The sequence below is a fragment of the Colias eurytheme genome, chromosome 19, assembly GCF_061535395.1.
Source record: "Colias eurytheme isolate Ceu_HAF_F1 chromosome 19, ilColEury1 Martin Lab GWU primary, whole genome shotgun sequence".
NCBI classification, from domain to species: domain Eukaryota; kingdom Metazoa; phylum Arthropoda; class Insecta; order Lepidoptera; family Pieridae; genus Colias; species Colias eurytheme.
This window is the reverse complement of record NC_142998.1, coordinates 9,442,092-9,460,049: the sequence shown is the minus strand read 5'-3', so window position 1 is coordinate 9,460,049 and position 17,958 is coordinate 9,442,092. Positions and strand designations below refer to the sequence as shown.

Below are 17,958 nucleotides of genomic sequence, written 5' to 3'. Positions count from 1 at the left end.
AGCTCTGGTGTTCGTTTTCGGTCATCATCATTTCACCCGATAAACACCCACTGCTGAGCATATAGTCCTCCGTATAGAACTCCATAAGGACCGATCTTACGCTATTCGTTTCAAGGCAGTTCCCGGAACCCGTACAAGGTCATCACTCCAACTTGTAGGATATAATAATAGTGGTACCTAGATGAAAAAAAAAAAGATTTATATATTTCAATAAAAGAAAGGATGAAGTATAAGCCTTTTTTATCTAAAACACAAATAAAATTTATGTTCAATAGCTATTTACAGAAAAGCAAATAGCCCATTTCGTCAGTAGCGATAATCTTTTCTTTAATGTATTCAACATCATTTTTGCAAACAAACATTTTTGCCATCACGATTTCATTGTATATAATAAATAGATATATTTGTTAATTACATGCACTGTGTGGATTTAAATATGAAAATAATCAAGTATTTACCCAAATCGAAATTAATAAAATAACCGTTATATTTTCAATAATCGTATCTACATGATAATCTTTGAACACAGTGTACGCTAGCTTTGTCACACTAGTGATTGAAGCAATGTTTTATCCCTTTCATTATTTCAATACAAGTGTCAAGCAAGTGTCATTCATAAAGAATTGTAAATTGTTATTTTTAATCTTAAACTGTAATAATTTAATATATTTTCCTGTGATATGATATTCCTTTAGCTTTCTTTATTTTTTTGCACGAATACGTGCACTTTCTGAACACACAGGAATGCATTTTCGACAACTTTAATGTACCTATCGGCACATGCGCTCACTGGGACCGGTCACAATCTGACTGATTTTTGACTGATTGCATTGGTCCCAAATGGGACCAATTCACGGAATCAGTTTTGGTGCGTTGATGACGTATCTACCTCTTGTTTCTATATATAATATCATTGCGTAAAAATATTAAAATAAATTCATTCTGTAGTTTGTTATTGTTTGTTATGTACATTGTACAGATAAAGAAGAAATATTACATAAGCTGTGATACTTAAAAATTATTTAGTGATTTTCAATGTCCGTTACCTAAACTATATCTAGATCTGTGCTTAAAATAACTTACAATCAAATATTTCATATTTACTGTAAGATTCTCTTATTGATTGATAAACTTAAAATATTATGTCACAACTATTAAAATACGTAAAATTACATAAAAAAAACGGCAAAAAGCCAACATCACGCGGTGTTCCCAGGCGGTCACCCATCCAAGTACTGACCGCGCCCGACGTTGCTTAACTTCGGTGATCGGACGAGAACCGGTGTATTCAACGTGGTATGGACGTTGGCGATAGATTTGATAAAAATGTTGAACGAAACTTTCATGAATCACTGATGAAGTTGCTGATAAATTTTATTCATTTATCGAATGCTGAACATCAATTAGAATGAAGTATCTAATGTTATAAAAAAGTTGCAAGTAATACTACTTAGTAATAACAGAGTAACAGAACTAACAGATACAACCAGTAGGGAAACTAAATACAACACGTTCGAAATGGCTCACGCTCACAAGCAAGCGTGTTTACGAGAATCGTGGGTATTATAACAATGACAGATAATATGTAGGTATATTGTATAAGAATACTCTTACGATTCTCGTAAAGACGCTTGCGCGCGAACGTGTTGTAGGTATTCAGTTTCCCTACTGGTTGTATCTGTATTTTGTGACTATATTTTCATTTACTTCGGTCTATGCTATAGTGTCTATCTCTATAGGATATACCTTCTTTACTTTTCAAGCTTTTAAAATATTTTTTGTTAACCAAGTATCTAACATAATATTATCACATTATGTAGCATAAACTATAGGTAAAATTAAAAATAAAACGACATTTAACAAAAACTGAAATATATTTCCAATCAATAGAAGCTATAATCATAGTCTGTGTCCACGTCGTCATCGCCCGCGCTGGTCTCAGCGAGTTTTCTGAACTGACGCAGTTTCTCGTCCATTTCTATGAGTTCAGTCACTTCTGGATTGGTTGTCTTTGCGAATGAGTAGTCTGTGGTTGTATCGTGCGTTATATCACCCGTTAAACCTGTGAAATGTTTGATTTTAAATATCTTAGTTGAATGATGCATTTCATAAAACATGCCTAGGAGTATATTATTATGTCTTAAAGATTTAAACTAAATAGGAAAGACGGAGTAGATAGAACATACGATTTTTGAAAGGTCATTTTACGAAAAAAAATACAGTACTATCTCTTATGGGTTATGGGTTTAGTCTTGTTATTTAAATTTCTATGGTTTAATATATGATGATTGACCTATTTAAAAATGTGTCTCCTGGTTACAACTTGTAGCATATAGAACGTTCATTTTCTCATTCAATGCAATCATGATAACGCGATGGTGTGTTTGTCCCTTGTCGGCCAGCCCTATACGTATATAACCTATCTAAATCTAAATTTAAAACTTATGTTTAGTTCTAACTTGTAATAGAATAATTGTCCGTATTTATGCAAAATGGAACCACTCGACAAATTTCGTTTTTTACTTTTATTGAAGAATACTCATTCAAAAGTGGTCTAAATTCTTATACAAACGAGAACCACATGATTTTTACGTTGGAAACAAGGTATACTAAAAGCAGAAAGGAACCACCAGCAACAACGAATAATACCATATTAAGCAAAACCGAACCACAGCACCACGGGACTGCTTTGTTCAAACAAATAAACGATATTACTATCATGTCATTTTATACAAAACAGATCCACACCTACTTGGTACCATTATACATTACACATATTTCTATTAATAACAATTATTTTTAATACACAAAATGGAACCAGGTTTCTGTGGTATAGTTATGCGTAAAATAAATACATAATTTAATTGTAATTTTTTATTGCAAAATAAAACCACAAGCATTCGGTTCTATTATGCATAAATAAATAATGTAAAACATTTTGAAACCCATCATCGCTATATGGAACCAAATACCTTGACTTGTTACAATGCTTATCATCTTTAAACAACGTATTTCATTACTTAAGTGCAAAACTCCAATTTTTTAAGTAAAACGTCGAACATCTGTCAATATAGGTGACATTCAGCGAAGTAGTTCGAATACGTGACGGTGTTTTTTTCCTCCGCGAAGTAAGTTCTATTGTTTTTGTTAATTACCTTTAAAATTAAATGTGAAAATGTTTAGTAATAAATAAATAAGCAAGCAATTGGTAAGAAAAGCATTGGAGACGAACACCGAAGATAATAATGAAGATACAACGGGTAAGTAGTTTTATTTAATGCATTTAAGTACTTATTGAATCTGAGATGCAGGTACGCTTTATCCACTTTTGATTCATTCCCGATTGTGGTGTGATTTTAAGAAGATAGTTCATTAAGTAAGTACAAGAGGAATCCTCTGTGGATTTACGTATTTTAACGACAATGTCGTTGTTCACGAAGGCGAGTCGAATTAAGAGATCATTTTGTTACGATTCATCTGTCATTGTGAGATGAAACTACTAAAGTCTAAACCCTGTTTTAAAAATAACTGTCGATGATCTAGGTACCTACCTACTATTTTGGTAAAATACGTTTAGATTCAGATTCAGTACAGTACATTCAGCCACATCATTCAGCGCATATAATTATTTGTTTGATTTTAAAACTCGCGCGGCTACTGTTTTGACCGGAACAAGGCCCTAGCCTGCGAAATTCAAAATTTTAACAAGTTTATTTAATTTTTTGCTAGGGTTGCCACTGTTGCGTATGATTTTTAGGGTTCCGTACCCAAAGGGTAAAACGAGACCCTATTACTAAGACTCCGCTGTCCGTCTGTCTATCCCTCTGTCTCATGATTAACCGTGACAGTTAGATAGTGGTACGGAACTCTTCGTTGCGCGAGTCCGACTCGCACTTAGCCAGTTTTTTGTACATGGCGCATGTACATACAACATACTTAGTCGTCTAGTAGGGACACGGCTTTATAAGAACTAATAATATTTTGCTGTCGCCATATAACTACCTACGTATAAAAGCCACGTGGCTTTATAATTTTGATTTAAAGCTTTTTTCTATTTATTACAGAAGATAACGAAGAACCTTATACGTCGCTGCCTCTGTAGAAGCTTTTTTCACCTTCTAGCGATATTCGGTCCATATTACATCTCATTCCACAAGATGCACAGTTTTTATAACGGTCTCATTAGTGATGATGCAATAGAAGACCACATAGATGGACTAGACACGGTGGATTTCGAAATCCAATTTGATGATAACGTCGAATAAACGTCCTATATAAGTATTATTTTATATATTTTATTAATTAAAGCTTTAATTACGATATTATAAATACATAGTTTCATTTATATCATTAAATCCCTGGGATGTGGTTCCTTTTTGTATAAGAGAAAACCTATCAATTGATAAATGTTAAAAGGAACCACATGCACATTTTCTTAATTATCTAGAAAGTTTAAGAATATTCAGCGCAAATTTATATACACATACTTAAATAAGTAATTTATCAATGAATTCAAATAAAATAAATTTTAATTTTACTTCATCTAACAGAGCTGCAAATGTTTTTGTAAATCCTTTGATATCTCAGAAGTGCGTTTTTGCTGGGTGGTTCCTTTTTGCTTAAATACGGACAATTAATAATGGATTACCATGCGTGTTTATCTCCACTTCCTCTGGTCCCTCGACGGGCGGCGCGGTGTAGGCCTCCAGCTCTTGCCGCGTGCTGTTCCCGCGCTGCAGCTTTTCTTGCTTCTTCTGTTCACGCCATGCTTTTTGCAGGTTGAAGCGTTCTGGCCTGAAATCAGATATTAGTTGAATCGTGTAGATTAAATGATAATCTGGTTTTCATAATTCATACATAATTCATAGTCTAGTAATTTATTTTATTAAATATTCTAATATAAGTTGTGGTTCCATCGTTTTTCGTTAACAGATTTTAAAATAATTATTGAAAAAGCGAATTTGGCTTTTCCCGTTTTTTTTAATTGAATAAAGTATCAAGCCTAATTTGTAAAGAAACTGTAAGTATCCACATTGAACATTAATCAATTATTTAATAATTATTTTTAAATATTGCAAACAATAAACTCATTACTTTTCCCCATTCTTGTAAACTCGTGCTTCCAAATTCCGTATGTCATGTCTAACATCAGCCAGTAGAAGCAGCATCAGGTCCATGGAGCCGTTGGGGCCTCTCGACCCGCGCGGCCCTCGGGGCCCGGTGTCGCCTTTCGGTCCCTCCATACCTGGCGGCCCTGGTGGACCCTGTAGAAATGTAAGACTAACTATAGATTGTATTCATAGATTTTAATAAGTAATTAATGTATTTTACCAAACGACGTTTTCAAAATTTTGAATTAATACTTAACTAATTTTATATTATCCGACTTGATAAAAATTGTACTTTATCTTACAATAAATATAAATTATTGTAGCGTTTTATTTACAACTAGTCGCTAATAGTTCGTTCTGCCTCCCGGCTCCGGCTGGGTCAACCGGGGATAATTCAAAACAAAATATTGCCTATGTCTCTCAGAAATGATGTACCTACTTTCTGCTGGTGAAGTGAGTAATTCATTTCAAATAACACATATTTGATATTTCTTTTTATAATATTTTTTTAATATTAATTTCCTTACCCTGGGCCCTCTCTCGCACCTACAGTAGCCGCCCTCTAGCGGCGCCGTGGCGTCGAGCACTCTATATGCATATGTGCCCTCCGCGAAGCGATCGTCTCCTGAAAATAAAGTAATGATTTAATTTTTAAAAATAAATAAAAATATAAAAATTCATGTTATTATATAAATTCAGTAAGTAACGTCTTTAAATTACATTTACAGACAATTTCACAACTTTTGGATCAGCATAGGTAATATCTGCTAATTAAAATTATTTCAATAAAAATAAAATATCAGTATGTACAATAAGTTATCAGCAACTTTATCAGTGATTCATGAAACTTTGGTTCAACATTTTTATTAAAACTATCGCCAAAGTCCATACCACGTTGAATACACCGGTTCTCGTCCGATCACCGAAGTTAAGCAACGTCGGGCGCGGTCAGTACTTGGATGGGTGACCGCCTGGGAACACCGCGTGATGTTGGCTTTTTGCTTATTTTTTTAATAAAATTTAATTTGCTTTTTTACGACTTTCATATTTGTGATTAATTAATAACTATACTTTTTTTCTGACAAATTTTAAACCGAATTTTATTATTTTAGTTTTTCCACGGATTACTAACAAATTAACAAGGTTTCTAGTTTCTACTATTGACATCTATTGATAAGTCGTTTGCCGAAGATATTTATTTTTATGAATATAAGACAATTAAATTTATTACATAAAATAAAATATTGCTAAAAAACTGCATATTGCATAGTATTATAATATTACATACTAATGGAATTGCTCAATTTCTTCCTAAACCCACCTTCTCCCTTCAGCGCGGGGTTATCTAGCAGCTTCTTTAGCGCCGCCTGCGTGGAGTGCAGCTGATCGCTCAGCAGCTTCACCTTGCGGGAGAGCCACGACACGGTGTCGCACGGTGCGTAGCAACGCGACGCCGCGCGGACGAGCGGCAGCGGCTCCTGGAAATATTCCTTTTATTACACCACAGATAATATAATAATTAATAACTAACTACAATCGGCGCGTAGCGACGCGATGCCGCGCGGATGAGCAGCAGCGTCTCTTGGGAATAATTCTTTACAATTTAATTTACTAACACCACAGATAATATTTTAATACTGCACTAGTACACTAACAGCTGACATTATAAAGCAGTTAACTTCTACTCAGGAAGTGCTGATTCAAATTAAAAAATATTTTTGTGTTGAATAGTCCATTTTTAGGGTTCCGTAGCCAAAATGGCAAAAACGGAACCCTTATAGTTTCGTCATGTCCGTCTGTCCGTCTGTCCGTCTGTCCGTCTGTCACAGCCGATTTACTCGGAAACTATAAGTACTACAGTGATGAAATTTGATGGGAATATGTGTTGTATGAACCGCTACAAAAATATGACACTAAATAGTAAAAAAAAGAATTGGGGGTGGGGCCCCCCATACATGTAACTGAGGGATGAAATTTTTTTTTTCGATGTACATACCCGTGTGGGGTATCAATGGAAAGGTCTTTTAAAATGATATAAAGTTTTCTAAAAAACATTTTTCTTAAAGTGAACGGTTTTTGAGATATCAGCTCTCAAAGTCGTAAAAAGTATGTCCCCCCCCCTCTATTTTTATAACTACGGGGTATAAAATTCTAAAAAAAATAGAGGTGATGCATGCTAATTAACTCTTTCAACGATTTTTGGTTTGATCAAAGTATCTCTTATAGTTTTTGAGATAGGTTGATTTAACTGTAATTTATTATATTTGCTGCTACGGAACCCTTTGTGCGCGAGCCCGACTCGCACTTGGCCGGTTTTTTTATCTGTGTGGATCATGGAACAACAACCAACGTTACCAACACTAGTAAAGACGATGTGACTTTATAATGTAACTCAATCAATTATAATGTCGATAGATAAATGTTTATGGCGGCAATACAAATACATAATTAGATTATATGACTTTCTTCAAATTAAATTGTAATCGTTGTTTTATAAGAAGACACCAATGAGCAAATAAAGTTGTTTATCATAATAAGTTTCTTATACATTTACTAGAAGCCTTATTTTTTACCGGCACAGTAACCACAGGGCGGACGCACTTCCTGCCGTCATCAGCGATGGTAAAGGGCGGCACACACTCGCAGTGGTGGCCACCAGGGTCGTTGACGCACTTCTGGTCGCACCCACCATTGTTATCTAAACACTCGTTTATGTCTGAAAAAAAAACAAATAATAAATTACCTTGCGAAATATTGATTTCTTTTAATCCTGAATAAAATAAATACGAGGTTGTAATAAATTAAAAAAAAAATGCAAAAAGCCAACATCACGCGGTGTTCCCAGGCGGTCACCCATCCAAGTACTGACCGCGCCCGACGTTGCTTAACTTCGGTGATCGGACGAGAACCGGTGTATTCAACGTGGTATGGACGTTGGCGATGATTCAAATGAAATTTTGTATCATATTTTTGGTGATGTACATAATCTTAATAATCTCTGTAAAAATGAATGCCTATTTCCCTTGTCACGCGCACACGCGTGTTTTTTTGCACACGTGTGCATTATGTGTGAACGGCTGGACCGATTTCGATTATTCTTATTTTGATGTATTCGATTTTGTCAGGAGAAGGATCTTACGATAGAAAAACTAAAAAAAAAATGCGCCGAAAACTCATAAAATGTGAAGACAACGTGTCGGCTCAGTCAGTTCGTTATAATTTACAAAGATCTTGCATATCTGTTATAATTAATAATAAGTTATGTATATTCTTATGTAAAATTATGGAACGTTTTGTGTTATACAAATTTGTTCTGAATTTTTTTCACTAATGCAAAAAATACCTCTAGCAAATAATTATGTCCGTATCTTTTACAATTTACATATTGTATGAATTAAATATAACAAAATATATAACCCACCTATACAATAAGGCTGCGTCTTCCTCCTATAATGGTCCTCGCTGAAGCTGAACCCCTGGTAGCAGGTGCACCACATGCGGTCCTCTTTCACCTCACACGCCTGTTCGCAGAGCCGCAAGCTACAAGGGTCCACGGTTTTTGGGACACATCTGAAAGAAATAAACATATTTTTCTGGAAACTACTATAATTATTATTATAACATCATGAGAAGTATGGCAGGTTCCTACCTAAAGTTGCTAAAATGCCATTTTTTTTCAAAAAGCACACTAAATTAAACCGGGATGCCGGAAATATGGTTATTCACTTCAATTTGCTCAATTGCGATACAGAATGATTTTTTTTTTTAATTAATTAAGCGGTCCTATGTATAAATAATCACAGAGTCTGCACCACATAAGATGAATTTTCATAATATTCTTTTAATTGTGCTCGATGTTCAACTGTCGTTCAGCGATCCGACACAGTTTCATGGTTTCAATATTGACAACTGAATATTAGCATATTACCACACCCCGGACACTCCATACAAAATTATCGTTTTGACAGTCACACTGTAGAGACTGCAAAATATGTGTGTGTTAACGCTTTAAGCGCGTCACACACGGTGAAGATTTATCTTAAGATACTGTAATATTTTATATTACAGTATCTTAAGGTATCCGGTATCAGCGTTCTGACCATCATTTTTCTTTTTGTCATTGCGTACTAAGACCCCTGTAGAACCGCCATCCTGTTACAAATGACCGTTAAGATACTGTAATATAAAATATTACAGTATCTTAAGATAAATCTTCACCGTGTGTGACGCGCTTTATGGTTGGCACATTTGTGACTAGCGTGTGTGAGAGTGTCCGTTCTGTAGCGTTTAGCTACTACATATTATGTATTCTGTGAAATTACTACAAGTAAAAAAAATATGATTTCTCACCGGCCAGCGATATAATTGTGCGTTTCGCAGCAATGCAGTTGTATGCACTGGACATCGGCGCCGCCAACCCTGCATGTCTCCCGCGATCGTAGGACTCGGTCTGTAGGACATTCTGCACTTTTGTCTATCCTGCAACATAAAGTATGAAGATTATTCTAATTGTTATGATATATTATAGACATGGTTTTAAAATGGTTTCCTATTAGTAGCAAGGGGACAAGAGTTTTTGAGTGCAGAACAGCCTTTTAATATATTTTTTGCTTGTCTCTGCTTCTGTCCGTAATCCGTTCATCTGGAATAATCAATAGGATTGCTTATTTTAGTACTTATGTAGAAAGTGATAATTTAATAAGAAATTTTAATAAGAAAATTTATCATTTAAAAAATCAATTAATTAAAGCTAATGAAAAAACGATTGAACAAAAATTAATATAAAATACATTAACAAAGCAAAAAGCCAACATCACGCGGTGTTCCCAGGCGGTCACCCATCCAAGTACTGACCGCGCCCGACGTTGCTTAACTTCGGTGATCGGACGAGAACCGGTGTATTCAACGTGGTATGGACGTTGGCAATTAGTTTTTCCAATTTATTCATATTATACCTATGTACCATTATTAAAATCCCTATAAAAAACACCATCGGATATAAAAATGTTAAATGTTATAGTATAGTCGAGTTAACTATAATGAAAAATATATTATTTTCGTGTTCATCATCATCTTATTAGCAAATTGGGTCGTAGAACTTAACTCCTTAAATAACTAAGTACCTACTATACAAACTAGTTTATTACACTGACTCAAAGTCCCTAAATAAAATTAGAAAAAAAATGTTGTGTGGTTTTATGAAACCACGATTAAAGTGAAACTGTTCGAACGGTTCCGAACACTGCTTTGTGTAGCGCATGTCGCGTGACGGTCGGCTGCCGAGTAGGTATACCTACTCGGCAGCCGCGATACACGCGACATGCGCTACACAGACCAAAAAGTTTGAGACGATGTAATAAAAGTTTCACTTTAAAAAAAAAGTTTATTAACTATGTAATCTGTGCTAAGACTAAATATGTCGAGATATAAACTGGATTTACAGCTTATTTGTTAAAAGGCTATCTGAAACTCATCATTCATAGTACAAACATAGTACCTAGTGTGTAAGACTGTTTAGTTTACTATGTATACAAAATACAATAGTAGGTATGTACAACGCGCAAACAATGACGTAGTTTTATCTTATCATAATTACGAGAACAAATTCATATGAAATCATCAGTCCCACTTATCAGGACAGAGTAATTCCATTTAACTTTTGGACTTTACTTTGTGCCAAAATAGTTTTATAATTAAGTTCTATTTCCTGATAAAACAAAATGGTACTCTGGCAATAGAAAAAAATCAATGATTTCCTCTATTTATAGCTTAGATTTATATTATATAGCTAGGTAGTTAATTCAAGAACGATTAGATCGATTTTCTTGATTCTGAATTTCATTGATTTTTTCCAGCTCGGTTTAGCATAATAATTAAACGGTTTAATATTTAAAACAAATGTATAAAATATACCTAACTAGATTTTCGCGTTTTCAAAGAAAACCCCGCATAGTTCCCGATCCCGTCTGATTTCCGGTATAAAACCTATTATATATGTGTTAATCCAAGTTACCCTCTATTATTTCTATATGTGTGCTAAATTTCATTGTAATCGGTTCAGTAGAATTTGCGTGAAAGAGTAACAAACACACACACACACACACACACATCCTCACAAAATTTCCCATATAATATTCGTAAGATATGCAAGTTTTCTCTGTTATTTCAAAATAATTTGATTTTGTCAAGTTCTTTAAAACTAAACTTGCCTAGACAAAGTTCACAATACAGGCCTACATTCACGCGATTACCAAGACCCTTGCAAGTTTTAAAAAACAATACCAAAGATGGTAAAACAAGTGCAAGGGTTCAACGACCTGCAGTGAATTGGAGTGAGAGTAATTATGATGGCGGTCTGCATACAATGCCCTGTTATAAACTATATTCGTATAGCCAGTAAGGATATAAATAACACTTTGATCTCGCTTCCCCGAAGTCCATGGCGTTATGCAACTCATAAGTTCATAACGTCCATCATTATACAACGGTGCTTTTAATTTACTTCCGGGCAGTTATGATCTCCGTGTAGTTATCAATTATTATCAAGGTAATATTATAAAAAATAGTTTCGAAAATTTAAAGCAAGTATCGCTTTTGCTATGTGCTACGTCCGATATTAAAAGCTTTTGTCAGAAATACAAACTTCAGTGTAATTAGACTCAGAATGATTAAGAAGGTAACTACACAACACAACTCTGCCCTCGCTAATCAATAGCACACTGCACAGATTACTAATTAGATATCTACTTCAATTTTCAACAAAACTTTTGCGTTTATAATCTTTATACCTAAGTATTCTCTTCTCTTTGGTCCTGTTGCTATTGGAGTAGCTCCACTGCATAGCCATCAATCTAAAATATTTTCAAGACAGCACTGCTGCTACATTAATCTTGCTGTTTTTATTTAATTATTAAAAACATATAAGTTGATTTAAGTTTTAGATATAAATAACGAACGCCTTAAAAATAAAGAGTTAGAGAAGATGTTGGCATCCTTAACTGTTTTATTCAATCGGCTAAGACCTAAGTATCAGTCATTAGTTATTATATTAGTAAGGTACATTAAAGATGTCACCGGATGAGAAAGTCTTTCCTGCTTGAGAAAATGATAATTATATGTATTACTTATAGACAAGGAAATTACAACGCTGAGACATCAATCAAAATACAGAAAGAATATGACTAAGAGATTCTATTTTTACATAGAACAGAAATAGTTTGTGGATCAGGGACGCCTTGCTCTTAGTGAATCTTGCAGAATGCATTGAAATTTTTTATTTTATTTTGAAATTAGGAAATGAAACCTAGATTGACACTCAGAAAATTGTTTACTGAAATATAAATTACGTTGTTATAAGTTGTAACAAGTCTATGATTTCGAGGTAGGTATACGACAGAAACAAAATGATGATCACGAGTCTTTCAAAATTTTATTGCAGCCTATAAGGATACGTACTTATAACGGTAATTGCTATAAAGAGAAAAGTTGTCAATTTAAAATGATCTTAAAGATTTTGGTGCTAATAAAATATTACGCTCTGACGCATAATTACGGGAGGAAATGACATCGGCATCTGCATTAGATGGAATATTAAATTAATTTAACGATTTGTGTTTAAACAGATTAACGTTTTCAATAAATATACAGGGTGTCCCACTATTGGTATACTAAGCGCGAAGGGCCTTGTAGTTTTGCATACACTGATCACGTAAAAAATACTTAAACAACAAAATTACGTCAAAAATTTTTTGCTAAATTTTTCCTGAAAATCCATGTTTTCTTCGGTAGCTTCGCGCAGCCGGCATATACCGCTTCTCTAATGTGAGCATTTTGTCTATGAAAACTTAATCTTAAACGATACCTGACATGCGGACGGCAAAGTTGGGCGGGTTGCTTGTTTTGGGTGTACAACTGTATAGAGTTTTAAGAATTCATCTATTGGAAAAAAAATACGTCTGGAATTTTATAAGTATTTTTTACGTACTCAGCGTATGCAAAACTATAACCTCCTTTGAGCATAGTATACCAACAGTGGGACACCCTGTATAATAGGCAGACTGGCAGAGGCGTAACTGTAAAAACACACATAACATTGGGTAGAGCAAGGGTAGAGACTGGTGACTCTTAGTACCTCTAGTCAGCGAACTATATGGAAGCTATATACCTATGTATATAGTCTAAGATAGGTATATTTCAATATTATTGAATGGTACCTATAAATTGTAACAAATATCATAAAGCTGAAGAGAGGAACTACTGGTCCGTTTTGAAAAATTCTTTCGGTATTAGATAGCCTATTTATCGTGAAAGGCTGTAGACACACTATCATTTATCATCACGCTAAGACCAACATGAGTGGAGCAATGCGGGTAAAACCGCGGGGCACAGCTAGTGATTAGGTACATATTTTATCTACTAGCTACGTCTATAATATTATACTTGTTTCCGTGTAACCTGATTTGGGTTCGGCTTTATATCGGTATATCATTATAACTAGTGCCAGGATGTCAGACAATAATATTATTACACTAAAAATGTAAACACTTGATAATGTTGCAGGTGTTTTTATAATTTTTATTTATTAGTATCAATTAATTGACCTATGACGGGATGGGGATCTCCAATAGACACCAAATATGTAATAGTTGTAATAATTATTATGTCAGTGATTCAGTAATTACAGGACAATGGACATAGAGAAGTATAATTCAGTTAAATCAAATCAGTACAGGTAGGTACACTAATTTGAAACAAAGTTTAACTTTTACTTCAACGAAAACGGACTGGAAAGTCTATGTCGATATTTTCGTTAATATTTAACAAATGATTTCAAAGTTTAATGATAAACAAAAGCCCAATGACCTCAACTATTATCACTGAAAATGCACGTTGCACTAAATAAAAACCCGTTATCACAGAATAATGTACAACTTATTACATGCGATTTTTTCAGTATTTAGGTATTTTACACATTTATCAAAATATTATCTGTGTTGTGACGTCATTAAAGTTAAGCTCCTATACCTATTCTTAGATTACCTGACTTTTACATAGGTACACTTATTTTTTATAGGGTTTCTTTTTTTTAATCGTCACAACTTTTATTAAAAGCACTTCACGATCACTGAAAACTCACACGTCAAGCACGTCGTCATGGTAACCGTCTTCTGCGTAATACCCCGTGTCCTGAGTGGTGAGTACCAGGGGTGTATAGATGGCGAGGAGCATGAGACCCGCGGAGCCGGGCGGCGCGCGCATCGTGACTGCGCCCGCGTTGATGCGTTTGTACACTGAATCTCAAACTTGTAGGGCGGGTGTTCACATGTTGGATAATTCAATTTTCTTTTCCTGTATCCCATTAAATCTAATAATTGAACTTAGTAGTCCTTTTTTGATTTAATACTATTGTTAAAAATTCCTATGAATATATTAATAAATAATAATAATATACAATTTGTCAATATTTTTGTTCAATTTGATAAAACTTTTGTTAACTGTTTTATTTCCACGACAAAGAGAATAAATACTATACAATAAATTCGATTGTAAAGTCTTAGATGCAGGTTTGTGAGTATAATATACCATTGACTTGCATTAAATTGCATTATTTATAAATAATTTTATGCATCGCATGAGTACACAGCCTTTATATAGGATGCGTGCGAGTAGCATGTGGGCTGCCTTATCATAATATCATCGAGCTATTAAAGGGTACTTATTTAATTCACTTCCCGCACTTAATTTAGGACGTTTGATGAATATCATTAAGGATATTATGTTCTTGAACTTTAATAGCTATGTAATAAAATCTAAATTAGCATAGAAATATGTATGTACATACGTTTTATGGTAGCCTAGTCATGTTTGACCTCTAATTAAAGCAGGTACGCTTATAAGATGTGAAGAAGATATTAAGATTTCAGTTTAGAATCTCCTTTAATTTTGTTTATTCAACCAGATTATTAAAACTATCACTGGAGAAAGTGAACATAATCAATTTAGCTCATTTACGTTATATAAGTGAAGTCCCGTGTCCCCGTAGTGGGGTAGGGGGCAGATGCATTATTCATACATCTGTTTCACTGATCGATTTTTCTTTAGGGACAAGTAGGTGATCAGCCTTCTGTGTCCTGCCAGACCGAGACATTTTTTTTTCGTCTCCACCGGGAATCGAACCCAGGACCCCTCGGTTCTACGCTCACGCGTCAACCACTGTACCGAGGAGGCGGTCATTTACGTTATATGCTTTCGTCTAAATTTTAAGTCAAAATATGTATTTAGTACCTAAGAATCAGTTTTGCAAGACTTGTAAAGTTGGGATATGAACTAGTCTTACAAGAAAAGTAGTGTATGCAAAGAGTATGTTAATAAGATTTGCTTATCAGTGATCTAAGATTCTTAGCCGTTAAAGTATAATGAGAATTAATCTGAATTCCTTGCGAGAACACTGACGAAGTCTGATGAATAAGTTATCTTAATTGCATATTAAAATTGTCTGGTGCTAACCAGCGATCAATGTTATTTGTATTTTTCTCGATACTGAAAGGGTTTATTTTTAGGAGGGTTAATTTAAATATTGCTGTAGTAGCCGTTCATTCTATCTTCGCTCGGGATCAAGCGAGGCTAAAGTAAGTATTATATTTTGAAATACATAATGTAGTTATTAGAACTTTTTAATTTGTTCGAAACTTGTATAGTTACATAAATATGAACAAAGTTAATAGATATTTTACAAGTTGTGCACAGCTATATTATAATCGCAGATTCAGAGCAGAACTCATTTTAGTAGGTTTATAATTTAATCGCGTTTTATATGAATTATCGGATCTCCAATAACTACAATTCATATTTTGTCATGATATCTTGGATTTTGCAAACCAATAACATAACACAATAATATAGGTAAAGATATGGATGGACGACCGGTTATATGATATATCCTGGTGGGATGTAATATGAACCATTCATCACTTTTATTGGCTTCCATTTATTATAACTCTGTTTCATTGAAATAAGTTAAGTATGTACTTAGTTTAAAGTAAAATGCAACATTTTTTGTTTCATTCACTTTTTACTTTATAAATACAACGAAGTATTGTTCGTAAGTTTGAGAACCGCTGTCTTCACTAGCATTGAGCCGAAAATAGACTCCAGTGCGTAACGCAGTTTGTGTACCTACAGTATGGAAACACTATTATAAGTTATAACCTTTAATTATTTTGTGCTTGGTATATAGCACTGGGTCTTGAATGACTATTTGTTGATAAAAAATATTTCTTTAATAGATAGTTATCAGTTATGTTGTTAAGAGAAAGTACCTACTACAAATTTAGGGGAATTGCTATCTAAAAATGTCTATGTTTATAGAATGTGTGATTTTTATTTATGACTAGCTGCTCCGCGCGGTTTCACCCCTGTGGCTCCACTCCTGTAGGTCGTAGCGTGATGATATATACCCTATAGCCTTCCTCGATAAATGAGCTATCTAACACCGAAAGAATTTTTCAAATCGGACCAGTAGTTCCCGAGATTAGCGCGTTCAAAAAAACAAACAAACTCTTCAGCTTTATAATATTAGTATAGATGATAAACCAAATATATACGAAGTTTCTATTCACAAGTGTCTGATTAATTTTTTGACCTTGTAGTGCCTATAAAAATGGTTGTTTCTAAAGCATCTCATCCGTGATTTTGTTTGTTTATCTGACCGTCTCACGGCCGCGCTCCACTGACACACTCGCTTCTGCAAATATCGTAGATTCAAAACTAAAAATATAACATGAAGATACGTGGTACTTCAAGCTCCTTACTAACCAGATGATATCATGAATTGTACACTGTGATTGTACAGTATTATCGATTTTCATAATTATTCCACTTTATGCTACACAGCCCCGTCCTAACTCGGACTACATTGATAAATATTTTTTTTAGAGCAGCCCTTTTAATTCGAGAGCAAAAAATGTTTATTGTTTTTTCGAAAATACAAATAACTTAAAACAGCCTACCTACCAGTGAAAGTTTAATATCATTTGGAGGGTAACTTGGATCAGAAATAAATAACGAGACAAAAAGTTGAATAATTAATTATTTTTAACGTTTTTGTTAGCCAAGATTTGCCCAGGGAAGGTTCTTATGGAGAGACAACACGAAAAAATTGCTGAATTGGTCGAGCTGCTCTCGAGTTAAAACCTTCAGACAAACGGCCTCTATCAGTTTTAATTGGAATTTTATACGTACAGAATATCTAGATTGTTAAAATAATGGGTTGAAACACGGTTGAAACTGTTGAAACTTGAAATAGAACTGTTTCAGTAGTTCAATCTGGGATAGCTAGATGTCTCTGAAATAAAAATGTATAACTATATTTTAATCTTATAAAAACATAAAATGGTTTATAACAACTCAGAGCATAGAAGTTTGAAGCACAAAGTACATAATAAATATTGCAAGAAAAAATTATAACAATGTAAACATGAACGAGATGATAAAAAATTAAAAGCTTCCTCGCCAACAATCGAAGATTAATCTTCATGCTTTTAAATACTATCTTTTTACTTAATACTTAGACTTAATAGAAAGAAACATTTTCATTTGTTTGGAATTAATAATCTATAATATCATGTTATATTTTTAAGTCTCTTTCAAGTTTAGAATCTTTTGCATACGTTTTGCAGTAACAATATTACTTATTTTCATAACATAGGTAACTATTAACTACATATTTTATTGGATGTTTAATTGATTGAAAAAATTATATTGGACTTTTATGTATTAAGAGTTTAAATCATTAAGATTAAGAGACACCCATTACACGACTGACGACACATAATTAAAATAATACATA

The 17,958-nt window shown here is 33.9% G+C and overlaps 1 protein-coding gene and 4 non-coding genes across 5 annotated transcripts; 1 reads left to right on the top strand and 4 right to left on the bottom strand.

The window, feature by feature from the left end:
• Nucleotides 1-1,191: 1,191 nt before the first annotated feature.
• On the bottom strand, nt 1,192-1,310 carry LOC149900332 (5S ribosomal RNA). The gene has a single exon (XR_016457864.1). It is a non-coding gene; the product is annotated as a 5S ribosomal RNA (ribosomal RNA).
• Nucleotides 1,311-1,855: 545 nt separating this feature from the next.
• LOC149900328 (uncharacterized) lies at nt 1,856-14,387 on the bottom strand. Its single transcript, XM_090113219.1, has 9 exons — nt 14,248-14,387; nt 9,462-9,590; nt 8,533-8,681; nt 7,685-7,827; nt 6,433-6,589; nt 5,639-5,736; nt 5,095-5,264; nt 4,649-4,794; nt 1,856-2,062 (listed from the first exon to the last, which is right to left on the bottom strand). Exons 1-9 carry the CDS (start codon nt 14,367-14,369, stop codon nt 1,884-1,886), a joined length of 1,293 nt encoding a protein of 430 aa, XP_089969345.1. The 5' UTR covers nt 14,370-14,387; the 3' UTR covers nt 1,856-1,883.
• On the top strand, nt 5,989-6,107 carry LOC149900331 (5S ribosomal RNA). Its single transcript, XR_016457865.1, has one exon. It is a non-coding gene; the product is annotated as a 5S ribosomal RNA (ribosomal RNA).
• On the bottom strand, nt 7,932-8,050 carry LOC149900330 (5S ribosomal RNA). The gene has a single exon (XR_016457863.1). It is a non-coding gene; the product is annotated as a 5S ribosomal RNA (ribosomal RNA).
• LOC149900329 (5S ribosomal RNA) lies at nt 9,917-10,035 on the bottom strand. Its single transcript, XR_016457862.1, has one exon. It is a non-coding gene; the product is annotated as a 5S ribosomal RNA (ribosomal RNA).
• Nucleotides 14,388-17,958: the final 3,571 nt, after the last annotated feature.

Excerpts from the sequence above, each read along its gene's own strand:
- LOC149900328 (XM_090113219.1), bottom strand. The coding sequence starts at position 14,369 with ATGCGCGCGCCGCCCGGCTCCGCGGGTCTCATGCTCCTCGCCATCTAT. Across the intron at positions 9,591-14,247 it reads CATGACGACGTGCTTGACGT|GATAGACAAAAGTGCAGAAT; the intron begins GTGAGTTTTCAG and ends TTTATGTTGCAG. Across the intron at positions 5,265-5,638 it reads GGTGCGAGAGAGGGCCCAGG|GGTCCACCAGGGCCGCCAGG; the intron begins GTAAGGAAATTA and ends ACATTTCTACAG.